Genomic DNA, 18,640 nt, shown 5'->3' with positions numbered 1-18,640 from the left:
AGCATGGGAAACATCAGTAATTTCAACTGTGACCGTGCCGGGGATACCTTCAGTCAGTTTGTGTATTAGGTGAAAGAAAATAGCAAAAGGAGGAAACAAAAAAGGAAAGAGAGACTCACTGTCAAGCTTCAGGTTACAGAGGCATTCATATTTCTTTTAAGTGCCTTAAATGCCCACTTTTATTTTCCTTATTTTTGCTTTAAGAGCCTAAGGAAAGACAACCAAGGGGATAAGAGGCAGCGGCACTGAAATTCAGCACAATTCAGAGCAGCAGGGAAAGCCAGACAGGTTGAAAACTGTTCTAAAAGCTTCAGTACGCAGCCTGAGCATCCACACGAAGACAAACCCGTTCACGCGAGCGCTCGCTAGGGACAAGCGAGGCGCTAACCCAGCTCAAAATTACAAGCAAGGTTTGCAGCGTTCAACCACTCCGAACAAAAAAACCCATCCCAAACAGCACAGAAATCACACGCTATCATAAAGTCAGCAAAACAGCGTCCAGCCTCTATTCTTTAGTAGCACAAGCTATAAACATAGACTCTTTTTATCAACTCTCTGCCCTTCCAGCAACAAATACTAGCTTCACCGTAAAAATAACAGCAAGGAGAGGCATCCAGCATTCAACAAGAAAGCACCGATGACCGAAATTACACTGTGCCACCCTGATCTGAGGATGTGCTATTTGGAGTAACAGGTTACAGGCACTCGCCAAGAAGCGGCACGACGCAAGCCCCAGGAGGACGAGCGAGTAGTGCATACCGCTGTGCTAAGACCTATTGCTCTGTTTCCTCCCCCCCCCCCTTTTTTTTTTTTTCCTATTTTTGTTCTGCACCGCACCGTCCCTGAAAGGTTTGAAATCTTAGAAAAGCCCCCCATGGATTTGAAAATATCAAGGGTCATAGCCAACGAAAGGATGTCATGCATCCCCAAAGCCGAATATTTTTCCTATTAGTGTATAAATAGCCTATTCCTCAAAGAGCTGCTTGCTACTAACAGAATTCCACAATCAAATGGTAGCTGGCACTGCACATGGGTACGGGAGAGTCTCTGAAATAGGGGAGACAGGTATTGAGAGGTGATTTTCAACATTAAATTGAGCATGCAGTTTGAATTCTGCAGGAAAAGGGAGAAAGAGCAGACACAGAAACTAAGAATAATTTAAAGCAACGCTATACAGAGAGCAGAGTGGTTTTATATGCCATCGCCTGCTGCTCCCCAGATCCTCCTCACTTGGTCCACACCTTTACCCTGGCAGAGGTCTATCCACAGGTCTCACACCGGCACAAGGAGCGCCTTGCACTCATCTTTATCTAGAGGCAGACCATCACCTTCAGATCACGTCTCTGACGCATTTCGGTCGGGATGTTCCCCCTATTGCAGTCACTATTTTACCTGACTCCAAATCCAAACGCTGGAATGCTTGAGCTGAGCACTGAGAAGGCTGTCTACACGGTGACACCTCCTCATTTAGCAAGGCTGACTTCCCTCGCTTGAAGCAGCTTGTTATTTTTAAAAGAGGGCTCTGAAAACAGAATCCCCGCTGCTGGCTGCCTGCAGCTCCTCTTGCAGCTTGGGACAAGTCACCTGTAAATGCCAAGTAAAGCCAGAAACCCAAAACCGTTACTTACGAACACTGACGTAACTGGTGCCGGCAAAAAGCCAAGTATGTGAACTTTTCCCAATTACTGCGAAGGAGCGAGCAGCCGCTTTGCCAGCCACACTCCACCCCTGGCTCCCAAGGACAAGCCAGCGACAGCGAGAAGGGAGACTTGACAACGTAATGATTTATGGGCAAGGTCAAACCTACGTATGACAGCATAATGACATTAGCCTTGCTGGCCTCGAGCGGCAAACCTGCGAAGGGTTTGGATAAGCTAGGAAGGGCCTGCTCAGAAAGATGAGACTAATGATGGGGCAGAGAATAAGAGACGTGACGAACTCCAAGGGGTCCTGAGCAGTGCTGTGCGTGATACAAGGGCTTCCTTCGAGGGCAGAGATCTCCACCTCTGACTCCTTCTAATAAGACGCAACAGAGACGTCACACCAGCTTAACTCATATGTAACATGATCTGAGATGTCACCTCACAGACAGCAGCAACACTTTGTGCAATTCACTGAAAAGGAAAAAAAAAAAAAAATACAAAGCAAGGAATACAGCTGGAAAAAAAAAACCAAACCCAAACCACAGTGCCCCAACTGGAATCTCCCCATTAGAAATCTTTACTGATTGGCCTTCACTTGATAAGAAAAAAAGAAAAAAAAAAAAAAAATAGAAAAGGGTATAAAATCCATTGCTGAGATTTTCAAAGCTGCCAGAGGGATACAAACACCCAGTGTCAATAAAATTAACAGCAGCTGAGCATTCAGATGCCAGCCATAACTTACTCCTCACCATTTACGCCCCGTTTACTTTCTGCACTCGCCTGGGCACGAGTAATGCAAACCAGCTCCTTCCACTTCTGCCACCAGCCTTTCTCCAAGCAAGCGCCCCTTGCCCGTCCCAACACCCTCGTGCCGCACGGCTCGTGTTACTGGGCAAGCAGAAAGAGAAATTAGGGTTTAGAGAATTTTTTGGAAGGTGATCATCACTCTGACGGAAATTAAAGAGTTGTAGAAACTCTTCTGCAGATGGCAGGGTGAAGCGGGTCTTACAAATCCTGACGGAATTTCTCTCTGGAAAGAAGCAAATACAAACAGGACGCCCTTCTATCCAGCACGTTCACAGAAGCCAGCTTCAATGCTGGTGGTGGCAACAGAGGACTAGCAGGAAACTGGGAACATGAACCATTGTCTTACCTCAATCTGGAGCATGAGAAAGGCAAAGATAAGCAGGAAAGGAATATTTTAAAGGGGAAAACACAAAAACTAGTCTCCTAGCTGCGCATATAGCGGATGCAACAAAGGATAGGCTCAAAATTTACTCTTGCTCTGGCCACGGATTTGCACAGCCACAGACTGGTCATTGCTGCGGTTCCCCATCTATTCAACTTCCTTTGCCAAGGCACGTGTACGGTGGAGATGGTAACGTGGCCCCTCCTGTGCCACCTTACCAAACCACCGTTTCATTAGTTAATGCCTGCAAAGCGCTCTGAACAGGCAAAGTGCTGAGTAACGGTATTATTCCCACCCTGGCACAAGTCCACTCCGCTCTCCAAACCCAAAGAACAAAAGAAATTAAAGAATGAACCTCCGCGGCACAGCCGGAGAGACATCCTTCGCAGCGCAGCTCCTTGCGTGGCAATCGTGCTGACCTGCAGCAGCAAAAGCGTCTCTCCCGCCACCCACCTCTCCCAGGCATAATCCAAAAGCTACTACTTAAAAACTAGTTTAATACGCAGACCAGGAGATCACTACAAGCAGGAGGAGGTAGCTAGGCTTTTAACTCAGGAGGTTCAGTTGGGACACAGCGAAATAAGTTCATCTGAAGCAGAAGACGACATGACCCGGTTCTGCGCCGCACGCTTACTTGATGATCTTGCACTGAACCATCAAACCCGGCAAACACCAAATTATTTAAGAAACAAATATACATAGCGATACAATAAGGAAGGGTCCCTAGAGAAATCTGCCTCGCACTTTCTCCATCTTCTGCTTTCAGCCAGCTGTGACTGTGCCTAAGCAATCCCAGGCACACGGCTGAGAAGTCCTGCCTGGAAGGGGACATTACAGAGGGGAAAAGACACCGAGGAGCCTCTTGCCGGCATCTTTGTAATATTCTGTAATCCCCCCGGGCGAGGCGGGCAGCCCACACTGCTGCTGAACAATGCAGTTTTGAATTCAATTAAAGTGATTATCTGTTGTGCCAAATAAATTGTGTACAGCATATATCCTGCAGCATTTTACACCTTCAGGCTCATTATTTTCTAACTGTTTCCTCCTGTTTATGCGCTTTCAAATTAAATTGCTGATAATATGCGCCAAAATAAAAAACGAGCGCACCTTGTCCGAAGAAAATTGATTCTCCTTTTTCCTGAACCGGGCGATTGCCAGGTTTTATATACTCTGTTCCTGGCGATCATTAGTAATTCAATTTTCTTTTTATTAGCCCCCTTATCTGCTGAGCAATATAGTGGCAGAGCTGACCTCTTTCGCACGGGTAAATGTTTAAAATCTTTTCCCTGATTAATTTTGCCAGTTAAGGAAAAGAGGAGAAATGGCCCGGCTCTTAGCCATCACAATGAATAAAGCTTAATGTTGATTGTGATGGAATTTCTAATGCCAAGGAAATTGATTGAACGCAGCAATTACACTGCAATAGTAACTCAAGGGAAATGGGATAGTTTTCTCCTGGCCATAGCCTTTTGGTTATTTAAAACAATCCAATTTGCAAGGATAATTATATATTAGTGTTTTATCTGCCACTTGAAATGAACATGGGAGTTTTGATACTGGCCCAGCATTAGCAGGTTATTGCTGCAAATTACTTGATATCTGCTTTCTTTCACATAAAGACGAAATTAGGCCATCAATAACCAGAAAAAGGTGGACCGGGGAGATGCGAGGGGCACGAGTGCCCTCTGCAGGGCTGCGGGGAAGGAAGGACGGCACAAGAGACTCCTCGAAATCCCCAATTCTCCTCCTTGTCAGAGCGCACAGTACAGCTGCCGCTCCTGTGCCGGACATGTGGCAAAAAGGCACGGCACGGCTCCCCATCCATAGAGCTGCCACATCTTTGACATTAAAAGAAATTTAAAAAAATAAAGAAAAAATAAAAATCTTCATTTTAAGCACTTACTTCTAGTTTTTCCTAGAGAAAAAAACAGGGGAATAAGAAACGACAGCGCTGTCGTGCTGAATGCCCGAGCAGGGTGAACACTTAGCAGCACAGCGGCGTTGCACAAAAGCTGCGGCAGCCAAGGAGAGCAACAACATTGATTTTTTTGCAGGGGTGAGGAAAGGTTCATGACTGCAAGCACTCACCTGTTTTTCATCAAAAACGAGAGTTGAGAAAGGGCCTCATCCTGCAAGACATCAAACAGGCTACCAGCTAGAGCTGGGAGTAAAAGGCTGTTGGGAAAGAGGGGGGATTCCCACATCCGCACTGCTGGCACAGGACTTGTAGTACAGGAGAAGCAGGCACATCACTCTGCCATCGCATCTGGATCAGTCAAACCTCACTTAGAAGTTGGTATTTTCCCTTAAAACTGGCGATAAAAAGATCACGCCCCTGCACTTTTGGGAATAACCTCATGTCCAGTTTGGAGAAAGCAGATAAAGGCTGCCCAAGCTAATCGGATAGGACACGGCCAAAAAGCTGTGTTGTCCCAACATACGCACCATGATTTCATTATATTAGCTATTTGCTGTAACAAATAAGCAACAGAAAGCCAATTCAAGACAGACATTTGCCATTTAGACAACATAATTACAACATACCCTTATTGGCAGGAAAGTTACTCGGCAAATGACAGAGCAGGAGCCCAGTATTTATTCTCCAAATCAAATCCTTTGGTTCAGATGCCAAAAAAAAAATATGGTTGGGGGAATTGCCATCCGTGGAAACTCCACTCACATCTTAATTACCAGCTGGCCTCCCCCTGCTTCTTGCATCCTAAAAGGGATTGCAGTATGAGGGCACAGCCCAGCAACCTCCCCAGCGCGACTCCCACACAGTTAACAGGGGAATTAAAAGTTCAGGCTGTAAGAGCACTTCCAATTATGGTAAGTCATTTGAAGAAAGTCAATATATATATGTTTGAAGAAAAAAAGAGAAATCACGTAGTTAACTTCAGCTTGCATTTAAACAGGCTGTATTATTTCTATGCAACACAGTGGCTCCAGTGGCCTGAGGACCATATTCAGCAGCCGGATGATCCTTTCTGGTCCTCCAGCTTTTCCCTGGATAAGGAAAGAAACAAGCGCTGCCTTTTATCCCTCTTGTACCAGATCCCTGATTCAGATCCAAACTGTCTTGCCTATACCAGCGGCAAGTGAGACAGCCTGATCTGCCACTTCTATAGATAAATGTACATATGAAGCCTGGCATTCAGACAGAAGTCTGAAATACGCAGGTGTGGGTGCCGAATGAAGCAAACCCTGTGCAGAAGTCGTGAAGCCCGTTCAAACAAGGGGAAGGCCAGCGGCTTCATCAGGCTCGTGACCATGCTCAAAGCAGGGGTGTGTTACCCGAGCAGAGTCACAAATCCCAGCAAAGCAATTATTTCCAAGTTCTCCTTCCCTCCAAAAAGAGCCTAAGAAGTCAAATGGGAAGAAAGGGGGGGGGGGGGGGGGGGGGGGGGGGGGGGGGGGGGGGGGGGGAAAGGAACTCTTTAATATTAATGGCACATTAATATTAAGTACTAAGTGGTCAAGAAGTCCAACATCTAAAGGCTGTTTTATCAACATTAATTTGGCTCCGCTGAGCAACAGAACATTTTCTATTACTCTTTGCTCTGGTCAAGCACTTGAGCTCCTCCTACGCACGTGTTTTGCCCCAGCACAAGCCCTGTGTTAAAATACCTGGATGAACAGACCACTAACTGCATTAGAAATCCTTCAGCGCTCTACCGTCCCATCAGAGCTACTTCAATTTGGGACACACCCCAATTTCTGAGTGGTTATTAAATGTTCCACTTCATCAAATGAGAATTTTGGAGTTAATTGATAACAGCTACAGGTATAGTGCTCGTCATGAGAGCAGCCCAAATAATCCCAAGAGAACTGCTACCAGTCTGCCACTTTCTATTTTCTCTCTAGTACGATCACTGAACCTTAAATGAAAACACGGCGATTCCCACAGAGGCAAGCGCCTCTGAATACAGACCATCGAGAAAACACCAATTTGAAACCAAGTCTCAGCAGTGGCTGGGAGAGCTGCCCCACTGCATGAGATCAAACAGCTCCATTTGGGTCCAAAAAGGGAATTGGAGAGCCAGGGTCCGTCTTGGAGGCGGCTGGCATTGACTGTATCGGACACAGGGGAACCTTCTAACAGCTTCTCACAGAAGCCGCCCCTGTAGCACCTCCGCTACTAAAACCTTGCCACGCAAACCCAATACAATTACACACTTGGGAAAGACAGGACCAATGCCTTCGGTAGGTACTGCAGAGCTCGTGCCACGTATCCCAAAAGCCTGTTTAACAGGACAAACAAGAAAACAACAAAGCTGTGTCACAACGCCACCTACCTCGGCGGGGAAGGAAGGGGCTGACCCAGCTTTTTGCACCCACGCTGCGGTGCATGAAGTAGGGGCACGCTCCTCCCCAGCCATCCTTCCGTCCTCAGCCCTGACGCACACACTGTTTGTGTCCGACATGGGATCTCGCAGCTCCCTGGGAATGCAGGCCTGCTGGATGCTTGCTCATCACACAGGTATGAGCACCCATCGGATCCAGGCTCCAGCGTGACCACATCCACCCAGTGGGATCACGAGCCCAGCATGAACCATCCAGCTTTTTAATCGGTTTGTTAGCTGGGCTGTGCATGTCCAGACTCAAACCGACAAACTAATTGGAGGTAAGACGCTCAGCTGGCCCAGGACTGTCACCGGTCTGCTCCCAGCAAGAGAGGCAATGGGTGTTGCTTCGGCATCAAGCCAGAGACTTAACATCAGTCTCACTGCTCCATTCGTATCCCACTCTGCTCTCACAGGCTCCCAGTAACATCTCTGTACGCCACCTACTTCCCTCGCACTCGTCTTGCGAGAAATGGCAAGACTTAAAACTCCACCACCCGATTAATACCCCCACTTCGCACAAGCAAAGAGAAATAAAAAGAACCCTCCCAAAAACTCTGAGACAACCTGAGAGCCAGGAATTGAACCCACAAGCCTTTACTTAATCCCAGCTTGCTATAGGACCGCTGTGAAACCAGAAGACACCTACCACTATATACATAATTATACATTTAGAGGCACCAAATATTAAGTGATGTCTGAGCTGCTACAAGCTCTATCAGTGGCTAGGCTCTCTCATCAGACTTTGGGATGCTGCCTTGAAAATGTCCCTGCCCCATCCAGTGTCTATCTTTTTGTACTAGACCATACATGCCTCCCTGGGGGGGGGGAAGAGTCCTAGCACATGTAGGAACAGCCCAGCAATAATTCAACAGCTGTAGAAACCCAGAGCATAAGAATAGTTCAACACATTAAGCTGCAAATACACTGCCTAGGATTGAATTCTCTCAAAGAAAAGCCTTAAGGTATAAAGGATTCAAACCTATAAACTCAATTCTAATCAAAGGAACCAAATCCACAGGCTAATTATGAAGGTAAGCATGAAAGGTCAAGGTCTGCTGGACTTAAGTCTCTCGGCCTCCATGCTACAGGCAAGGCTGCTGCTGCCAAGAGGAAGGTAAAAGCAGGAATGTGTGGGGCAGGCACCTTGCTAGTCCTCAGCCATAACCGGATGCCCAGCAAGCAACACCAACCCTGCCAAAATTCATTTGGCAATTTCAAAGCACTCAAGACTCTTGCTGAATTTCTCTGCTAACCGGAGAAGCAAAGCAGCCGCGCATCGCTCAGCAACTGCCTCACAGAGCTGCCAATGGCACGGGAAGGAGCAAATCAAGTCCTTTGGGATCCCCTGAGACGATGGTACAACAGAGGTTAGATTACCGGCAACCATCTACCCGTATGATATCAGCATTTAGCACTTGATGTCCCAGCAGCGAGGGGAAAGCCTGTAAGCGCGGTAGAGAAAAGATGACAAGAACTGTCGAACTTACATCGTTGCATCGCATCTTAAAGAACCCCTCCAGGAAGAGGACACACAGCCAAGTTCTCACAGCCACCACGTCAACAGAAGATACACCCAGCAAGAGATCTCAACTGCGTAAAGTCCTCCTAGCAGAAAGATGTATTTAATTCAGGTCTGCAGAGAGGCTGGACAAAGCAGCAGCAAACACAGCAGAAACAACCTTGTACCCTCCTCCCTGGGGAGGAGAAAGGCAACCTAAGGAGTCCTTCCAGAGCTTCAAGTGAATGGATCCCAGTGCCACTTGCCAGTCCATTTTCCAGTCCAAATAATGGCTCATCTACCGGAGTATAATTCCTCTCCACTGCAGAAAGCAAGAAAGAAATTGAGAAGCCATTTCGTAATTATGGTGGGGAAGCATTTTTAATTCACTGTGTAAGGCATCAGTGTCTGCGCTCCCACTAGCACAGCAAGGCAAGGGGAAAAGAAGGATTTGTGGCATTTATGAAATGAGGAGAAGTATTCTCACATGTGCACACACACATATACACACAGGAAAAGGAAGGCAGGACATTTCCTTTTGCTTTTAGTCATTTTAAGAACCACATCAAGACACTTTTTTACAGCAGGTACTGCAGTTTGCAAAGAAAAAGAGCCACAAGGCACAGTCACCAAATTTTATTAAAGCAGATACTAGTTTCCACATCTGTGAGCTAAGACTGAAAAGTGCACAGATCCAAGCTGGAAAATAACGTAAGTCACTTCAATGCAGACAACTCACAACTTTTATAAACCAGGGTTTCGTCTGTGCTAGGCTTGGCTAGCATCTATCAGGAATGGTTTGATAATTTGATCCACTTTTGGACAGGGGAATGAACTACATGCTCTCCCAAAGTCACTCCCAGACCTATATTCCATTTTTTTCCTACTTTCTCTAAACTTCTTTATCTGCCAACTTTACTGTGAACAAAGCCAGGAGCACACCCGTGTTTCTGCTCTATCTACGTATTTTCAGCCCTATGCAGTTTAAAATCAAAAATCTTTTCAGTATGGGAACATTACCTTCAATCAAGGAACTAGGATTCAGAATACATTCCCAAAACACATGGGTTTTTGGCAGCTGCCAGTCAGGGTCCCAGTGGAGCAGAAGATTTTGATCCATTTTGTAGATTCTTAACCTACGTGAAGCTTCATTTGGTTGGGACACATTTTTACTGACAGCTTCTAAAAAGAAGAGATGTTTGCCAAGTCAAGCGAGCTTCGATGGGTGCTAGGAGCCTTCCCAAGGCAGCAGCTTCAGTGCTGCGACCTCCTCGATGACACACACAGCTGAGCAAACTACAGCAAGGCCTCTGCTCTGCACAAACCCAGGTGTAAACATGGAGCTACATGGAGAACAAGGATCTGGTTTAAGCTCAGGTCTGTTCCTGGATCACCCGAACAACTTACACCCCTGTAACCAGCAGTGTCTCAATTTCGTCATATGTAAAATGTTGCTGCAACCCCAAATTGCTCTGTATCTCCAGAGCCTACAGCGGAGCTGCTCGTATCAGGCTCTCAGCAAGCACAGGAAGTTCTTTAAAAAGGAGCTTTACAGCATAAAAATGTATTTAATGACTCATACTGGACATGCCACACTGGAGAAAGGTCCCCACCAAGCAGTTTGTGAGGTCTGAGTCCTAAATTCACCCCAGAAGAGGTAGTGGACAGTTCTTGGGAGGCTAAAGGGCTGCGTTCCCCATCCCACACATCACCATCAGCCAAGGAAGAAAAGCCTTGTTGCCCCCACGTCATCATCACAGCTGAGTCTGGCCACGTGCTATATCCACCACCTCTGGTTTCAGAGATCACAGAAGAGCAATCGCAGTGCAAGTATGACCGAGACCTCCAACCGTACATGCTGCCTTCACACACTGCATGAAAACTTCCAACACAGTGTCTGGAGGTGCAGCCTTCATGCCTCTCCAGACACCAAAGGGTTTGCTGACATCCTTAAATGGAGCAAGACTCAGCCCCAAAGCCAAGCAACTGCTTGAATGCCGGATCACCAATGCAACTGCACAAATGCACACCTTATTCTCCCTGCCCCTGCCTCTCCCATGAGTCACTGCCCACCTCCTAAAGTGCCAGATCCAAAATTCTCCTCCCAGCGTCCCCCCCGTCCCTCCTCCAAACTCCTCTTCAAACACACATATGAAGAGAAAAATCTTTTTCTTCTCCTGCCACAAAAAGCTTTTCCCTTTCCTGAACCACAAGCCCCCATTCTTGTCTTTTCATCCGTCAAAACACAGCAACATCTCAACGCAGCTATTTGTCTGAACGCGAAATAACTATAATCACACGTGTAAACTCGCTAGCTGAAGTGCAGAGCAGGAAACCACAGAATTGTCTTCCTGAAAACAGAGGCTCAACAGCTTTACTTCTGGAGGCAGATCACAGCTACGTCGTGGCCCAAACAGCCCTCCCCGCTCAAGCAATACCTACCCGCAGTGTCACTGGCCACCCTGCTGTACATGAACGAGCACAGCGCAGGCACACAAGCAAAACGTACTTCATATACATTTAAGAAAACTGAATCTCAGGGGAGCAAAGCTACTTGTCCATGATAACATCGCCACTGAATAGCAGAACCAGACTTCGAGCCAGAAACATCATGAAAATGTTTCACGCACATGTAGGTGCGGCTCTCCGAGCCCCAAGCAGCTCATTTCTGCTCTGACCGTTGCCAACGCAAGGCAGCAGGACATGGACGCAAACTACCTGTTCACAAACACGATGGACCCAGTATTCCTCTAATTATTGCTATTTTAAGCAAATTACATACAAAACCTAGGTGCCCACCAACATGGCACTGGGATACAGGTGCATTAGGTAGGTCTGTAGTTGCCAGAGGAGTATCTCATGACATGCACAAGCTTTTGCCTGGTGCAAAAAAAGAGATTAGTCTTACAGATGTATTACTGCCTCTGCCGTCCTCTTCCTTCCTTGAGCACCTTCCTATTTGATGCCTGCAAGTCCAGCAAAACCACATTAAAAGCAAGAAGCAGCTTTAAAATGGCATCGTCTGAAGATGTCAAAGCACAAGACAGCTCTGGGGTAAGGCAGAAGTCTTACTCCAGCCAAACTTCTTCTCCTCAATGTTTGCTCTGGGACCAACAACAACAACAGATTCACCTCCTGGAGGACCTGGTAACCCATTTCCAAATCCAAGAGCCTCCCTTGGAACCGCTTCGCCGGCACGCAGTCAGCGAGCACCGTCACCCCTTGGGATGGTTGTTCCTACCTTCCTTGGTGGAGACCTGCATCCTGGTGGCCGGCAGCCTGCAGAGCCGGTGCTTGGTAATCTGCACCAGGCCCTTGGGCGAGGAGCGTTTCAGCGTCGCAGAAGGTTTCCCCCGCGAGCAGTTTTTCTTCCTGAGATGGAAGTAGCTTTTCAGAGGCCCGGTGGGCGAGGAGCTGTTCTTCTTATCTGTTGGGGAACTGTGAAGGGGAACACCACACAGTTAGAACAGAGTAGAGAGGTGACCAAAACGCGCTTGGTCCCCTTGCCCAGAGCTGAGAAGAGAAGCTGGGTCACCAAGGTCCATGCTGCTCCCCTATCCAAGGGTGATAAGAAGCACTGAACAGAAAATTGCAAGTAAACAGGCAAGTGTGATGAATTTCTGGCAAAGTACAGATGGAGAATGAGGTATTTGACAGCCTAACTCAACTCATTCCCTTCTGCTTCCTGCACAACAGATGCAGGGGAGAGGATAGAATCATTTAGGTTGGAAAAGACCTTTAAGATCATCGAATCCAACTGTTAACCTAGCACTGCCAAATCCACCACTAAACCATGTCCCTAAGCACCACGTCTACACATCTTTTAAATCCCTCCAGGGATGGTGACTCCACCGCTTCCCTGAGCGGCCTGTTCCAATGCTTGACAACCCTTTCAGTGAAGAAATTGTTCCTAATATCCAACCTAAACCTCCCCTGGTGCAACTTGAGGCCATTTCCTCTCATCCTATCACTTGTTACTTGGGAGAAGAGACCAACCCCCGCCTCGCTACAACCTCCTTTCAGGTAGTTGTAGAGAGCGATGAGGTCTCCCCTCAGCCTCCTTTTCTCCAGGCTAAACAACCCCAGTTCCCTCAGCTGCTCCTCACAGGACTTGCTCTCTAGACCCTTCAGCAGCTTTGATGCTCTTCTTTGGACACACTCCAGCACCTCAATGTCTTTCTTGTAGTGAAGGGCCCAAAACTGAACACGGTATTCGAGGTGCGGCCTCACCATTGCCGAGTACAGGGGGACGATCACTGCCCTAGTCCTGTTGGCCTTTCGCAAGATGAGAGGGGTCTCATCTCCCTGATTGCCAAACAAACCCAGCTTCTCCAGGCACCTTGCTCACCAGAGTGATCCTCCCAGCACGATCCACCCACAGACACATTCCCCAGCAAACCAGGAGGGCAAGGCAAGGATGGAAACCTGCGGTGAAGCACTGAGCAGGGGATCTGGGAAGCAGAAGCAGGAATCGAGGCACCAGATTCTCAGTCGGTGCAGTGTTACCAGCTCATTGCGTCACTTAGAATAGTTATTTAGGCCACAGTCCTCAATTTTCAAGAGCTCAAGCTTGGCGTTACTGCAGCGAGAAAGGAGCCAAACCACGTGTCCACTACGCTGAGGGTATCTCCAAGTTCAGTGGTAGAGATCACACAGCTCTGCCATCAACCCTCACCCCATCCTGCTTATCCCTTCCCTGCAGCATAGGCCGGGCTTGCATCCAGCCCTGCCAAAAAGAGCAGCACAAAACAGCTTTCCCACCGGGAGCACAACGTAACAAAGCCCTCGCAGCACTTCCACGACACGCCGGATTTCAGAGAGTTTGGTCCCGACCTCTTATCTGTTTCCCCTCAACTCCCAGCCCAGTGCAAACCCCTTTTGCAGATAACACGGCCCACACGCCTTTTCCTTCCACCAAGCTTCATTTATAACCTTCCCATTGTACTCTGTCCCTATCAGACACAGCCAGGGGGGAGAACTTGCTCCACAAGACCCCGGGACCATCTGCTGGTCTGGCACAGCATGTTCTCCCAAGGTAGCTATGACAGCCACAGATCTGTCACCGACTTGACAAGAAGGAAAAGCAAGAGCCTTCAGGGAGGATGCTTTGGGTTACAGTGGTAGATGGCACAAAAGGATGGCACCCAAGGGAGGGAAGTACCAGCAGAGCATCACAGACAGCGCTTCTTCCCGGCATGCAGAACTCAACTCCCATCCCTGCTCCATCCCAGGGTCTGCACAATGCTTTACAGGGACAGAACACACACGATACGGCGATTCAAGCCACTTCTCCTCCTTTCCCCAGCCCCCAACGCAACCAGGTTATGGGAGTTTGAAAATAAATCAAGACAGCTATTTCCTTCTCTTTGAATATTAGTCTGTTACTCAGGTCAGGGAGGAGTCTCCTAAGTGCTGCGGCAAAGTCTTCGGAGAACAGGGATGGGAGATGAGAAGAAAACCCAGCTCTGTTTGAAAGGTTAAAGTCAGAGTTACACAGACTGCTAAAACAATTAAAACTTGAGGCCTTCCAATCCTGGAAAGCAGGATGCCTCCAGACAGAACAAAGTCACCGCACTCAGAAAGAGAAAGGCGAATATACCTTCCAGTATACAACAACCCTCGTTGGAATTTCACTTGTACATATGGCCATGACTTACGCGAAGCTAATGGACATGAAATATGGCCAGTGCAACAACACCGCTCCAAAGACGACCAGCAACTTACCCCGAGCTTCCTTTTCTCTTGATGATTTTTGTCCGACTCTTCACTTTATAACTGGACAGCGCAGCATCGCCGAAGGAGGACTTCGTCCCACCGAGACCAACAGACGCAGCACTCAGAGGCGGTGGGGCAGCGCTGGCTCGAGGGAGGTTGGGGGCTGGAGGCTTTTTCTGATCCTCAGATCGCCACCTGAACGCCGACTTGGAGGTGGAGGGCGAGGTCTGCAGGCTGGAGGCTTTCCACTTATATTTGCTGGGAGAAACACCCAGTTTGGACTGCAGTCCCGATTTCTTCAGCTTTGCTCCCATGTCTGCTTTTGGTGATAATTTAGCACCTCTGTCCGCTCCACCAGCAACTTTCTTAGCACTTTCAGAAGCTCTAGGGCTGACCCATCTCTTCACAGTACGAGAGCATTTACCAGGGTTTGCGACCCATGTGTAATTAGTTTTCCTGAACTTCGGAGCTTTGCTGGAGACAGATGTTGAGGCAGCTCTTTGGAGACCGGCAGCTTTAGGGACTACGGAAAACCTGCTCTTCATTGGAGTCATCCCAACCACCAAAGTCGCAGCCGGAGCAGGTCTAGAGCGTGTCTCGCCATTTCCAAGGAGCTTCGGCTCTCTGAAAGCATCCCTGACTTGCTCAAAACTAGACTGCCCTGGAGCTGGTGGTTCTGCCTTCCGCCGTACCAAGTGCCGAGCCGGCTCGCGATCTGGCAACATGGAAGGCTGCTGCGGCTCCGATTTCAGCGTCACGGCACTTTCACTGGTGCTTCCGCAGGAGGCAGGGTTGCTCCCGGCCACGTCACTGGCCAGACACACCGTTCTAGGCTTATCTGACACGCTCATGTACGCTGAACTCACGAACCGGTGAGATGAACTAAATGAGACTGAGAGAGAGGGTCTTCTCTCTTCATTTCGGCTTGTGTACTGAGATTTCTGCACATTTTTACTGTCACCTGGAGCAGCGACCACCATTTTCAGCTCAGAAAACTCACAGTAAGAACCCACATCAGCAAAACCTTTCGTATCTACAAACGGGCCAGCCCTCTGCGGCAGCTGGATCCCCACAACTATATTACCATCTGTAGTTAAGTCCACATGTCTCTCTGGGGACGATTCCGGTGGCTCTGGTGCCTGGCTATCCGCATGGCTTCCAATAGCCTGAGATGTGCTGGCACTTCCACCGCTTCCAACGTCACACGCCGATCCCGGCGGCCGGTTGACAAGGGAATATTTTTTCCTCCAGGAGTGACCCTGGTGCAGCTGGAAATCCCTGGGAGCCTGCTGGGGGTACCTGGCTGAAAATGCCCCCCTCCTGCTGAAGGCAGGCTGGCGGGGGTTGTTCCACCTCGGCGGCACGGATGGCGGCGGCCGCGGCGCATCACCATGTGTGTTTTTATGGTCGTTTATGAGACCTAAGGAGAAGAAGATGGCGTCTGTTAATCAGCGGTCCCACGGGAGTTTGACAGCCTCACAGCGCTGGTTTTCCTCGCGCTGCAATGAGGATGATCGCTCCGCGCAGGCTCACGCAGGCCACATTTCAGATAATCGGTGCCGGAAAGAAAAACTTAAAACAAATATCTCCCTCAGCCCTCATGAAAGTCAGCAACGAAAGTGATTTTGCAGACAACTCAATGCAGGTCTGAACCACAGACTCACCAACAGACCCTTAACACACTGCACTAGTGCTGTCAACCACCTTTTGCCCCTTTACGCTCTTTTCTATGTGCCAAAATGGATGCTTGAATTATTGGTTTTTGGAGCCTAATATTTAAAAAATGCTAATTTTATTTCCAGATATCTTTTCAGAGCTATCTCTGAGGGTCTGCTCATGCACATACCCCAGCACAGCTACCACCAGCCCCAAACGCATAGAATCATAGAGTCATTGAGGTTGGAAAAGACCTTTAAGATCATCGAGTCCAACCGTTAACCTAGCACTGCCAAATCCACCACTAAACCATGTCCCTCAGCGCCATGTCTACACATCTTTTAAATCCCTCCAGGGATGGTGACTCCACCGCTTCCCTGGGCAGCCTGTTCCAATGCTTGACAACCCTTTCGGGGAAGAAATTGTTCCTAATATCCAACCTAAACCTCCCCTGGCACAACTTGAGGCCGATTCCTCTTGTCCTATCGCTTGGGAGAAGAGACCTGTTACTTGGGAGAAGAGACCGACCCCCGCCTCGCTACAACCTCCTTTCAGGTAATTGTAGAGAGCGATGAGGTCTCCCCTCAGCCTCCTTTTCTCCAGGGTAAACAACCCCAGTTCCCTCCCTTCATAAGACTTGTTCTCTAGACCCTTCACCAGCTTCGTTGCTCTTCTTCAAAGCAGCGACAAGGAAGCTCCAAGGCAGCCCCAGCTTTGCTGTTGAGTCACTGCACATCCCTCTGCCAAGCCACCACACCTCCCTGGTGCTTTGGTCTACTAACGCGTCATTTGGATAATACATACGTGCAAATTAGGGAGGGTCTGCGCTTGTTAAGCCTCAGTGTTTAGAAAATCCTTCCAACAAAAGGGATTATCAAAGGATTTTTGAGCCTTTTATTTTAGGCAAGTGTCAGCATGGAGAAGTTTTTCCTACACGAGGGGTCACAGAGCGGCTGGAAGAGCTGCGTCAGCAGATCCCTCCTGGAGGAGGCGAGGACCATGTTTTCCTCCCTCTCTTCACACCCCCCCAAGCAGGAGCTCCTGGACAGAGGCAGGTCCCCCACAAAGCCCGAGCGGAGTTTGTGGCCTTACTAATGAGGAAAAATTACCTTGGGGTCTATAAATAGAGCAAGTTAGTGCTAAGAATAAGCGCTGATGCTCACCAGAGCTAGGAAAGGGCACGCAAATATATCCCCCGACCACGCTCCTCCACCATGCTGAGGAGTCAAGGGACGGAGGGTGAGGGGCACATCCCACCTCCGTGCCACCAGCCCCGGGGGCTGTGGGGCAGGGGACACCCCATTCCCCCAGCCAGGAGCGTTACAGGCTCTGCAGGGGCTGGAAGCGTGGGGACCCCCCAAATCCCCCCAGCGCTCTCTGGTCTCGGTTCCCTCCCTGCCTTGGCCCACCCAGGACTCCTGGGTCCTCCACCCTTCCCGCTTCTCCCGAGCACTCCTGGGTCCCTTCCACCTCCCCCACCCCTTGGGCCCTTCCCAGGCCTCAGCCCTCCCCCTCCCCAGCACTCCGGGGTCCTCTGCGCTCCCCTCCCCCCCAGACTCCTGGGTGTCCCCCCCTCAAAACCCGCCCCTCCCCCCCCCCCGACTCCAAGGTCCCCTTCTCAGCTCGCCCCTCCCCCCAGGACTCTCAAGTCTCCCCTCACAACCCGTCCCTCCCCCCCATCGACTCCCGGGTCCCCCTCACAGCCCGCCCCTCCCCTCCGGGGTCCCCTCACAACCCGCCCCGCCCCTCCCCCTCTCGGACTCTGGGGTCCCCTCACAGCTCGCTCCTCCCCCCCCCCCCCCCCGGACTCTGGGGTCCCCTGACAGCTCGCCCCTCCCCCCTCAGACTCCCGGGTCCCCCTCACAGCCCGCCCCTCCCCCCTCCGGACTCTGATGTCCCCTCACAGCTCGCCCCTTCCCCCCCCCCCCCCCCGGACTCCGGGGTCCCCTCACAGCCAGCCTCTCCCCCCCACGCCGGACTCCCAGCTCCCCTCATAGCAGACTCCCCCCCACCCCACACCGGGTCCCGGCCCCCCGGCCCGGCCGTACCCTGCAGCAGGCGGATCTGTCGCCACAGCCGCTCCCTCTCCTCCATCCCCGCAGCGCTACCGCACCGCCCCGCACCCCGGCGTCATCACCCAGCGCCGGCCGTTGGCCGGTCACGTGAACACGCGCCGTCACGTGGCGCCCGCAACGGCGGCGGCCGTCGCTTAGCAACGGAGGCAGCCGCGGCCTGCGCGTCCCGGTGAGGCCTGAGCCGGGCCCGGGCCCTGTGCCGAGCCCGGTCCTCCGTACCCGGCCGGCTCCGGCTCCTCCGCCCCCTGTCCCCAGCCCGGGCTATCCCGGCTGTCCCCTGTCCCCATCCCAGCCTGGTCCGGCTGTCCCCATCTCCTGTCTCCAGCCTGGGCTATCCTAGCTGTCCCCTGTCCCCTACCCAGCCTTATCCAGCCATCCCCTATCCCCAGCCCCTGTCCCCTGCCCAGCCAGGCCCCCCTGCCCGTCTTTGCCCTCTCCCATCACCAGTGTCTGCCCGCAGCCCACCACCACCCCAGCCTGCGCCTGCAGGCACGAGGGGGAGGATTTCCTGGGGACCA

At 50.3% G+C, this 18,640-nt stretch overlaps 1 protein-coding gene across 1 annotated transcript in view; it reads right to left on the bottom strand.

Moving 5' to 3' along the window:
- The window catches only part of ZC3H3 (zinc finger CCCH-type containing 3), a 184,989-nt gene extending 166,848 nt beyond the window's left edge, over positions 1-18,141 (bottom strand). The window contains exons 1-3 of the mRNA XM_050892505.1: positions 18,096-18,141; positions 14,401-15,811; positions 11,918-12,114 (exon numbers count right to left, since the gene is read on the bottom strand). Of these exons, the coding sequence (XP_050748462.1) occupies positions 11,918-12,114; positions 14,401-15,811; positions 18,096-18,141 (1,654 nt within the window). The remainder of the gene's footprint in view (positions 1-11,917; positions 12,115-14,400; positions 15,812-18,095) is intronic.
- Positions 18,142-18,640: the final 499 nt, after the last annotated feature.

Source organism: Gymnogyps californianus, chromosome 2 (assembly GCF_018139145.2).
Source record: "Gymnogyps californianus isolate 813 chromosome 2, ASM1813914v2, whole genome shotgun sequence".
Taxonomy (NCBI): Eukaryota; Metazoa; Chordata; class Aves; order Accipitriformes; family Cathartidae; genus Gymnogyps; species Gymnogyps californianus.
The sequence above is the reverse complement of the archived record's forward strand: the minus strand, read 5'-3'. Positions and strand labels throughout refer to the sequence as shown.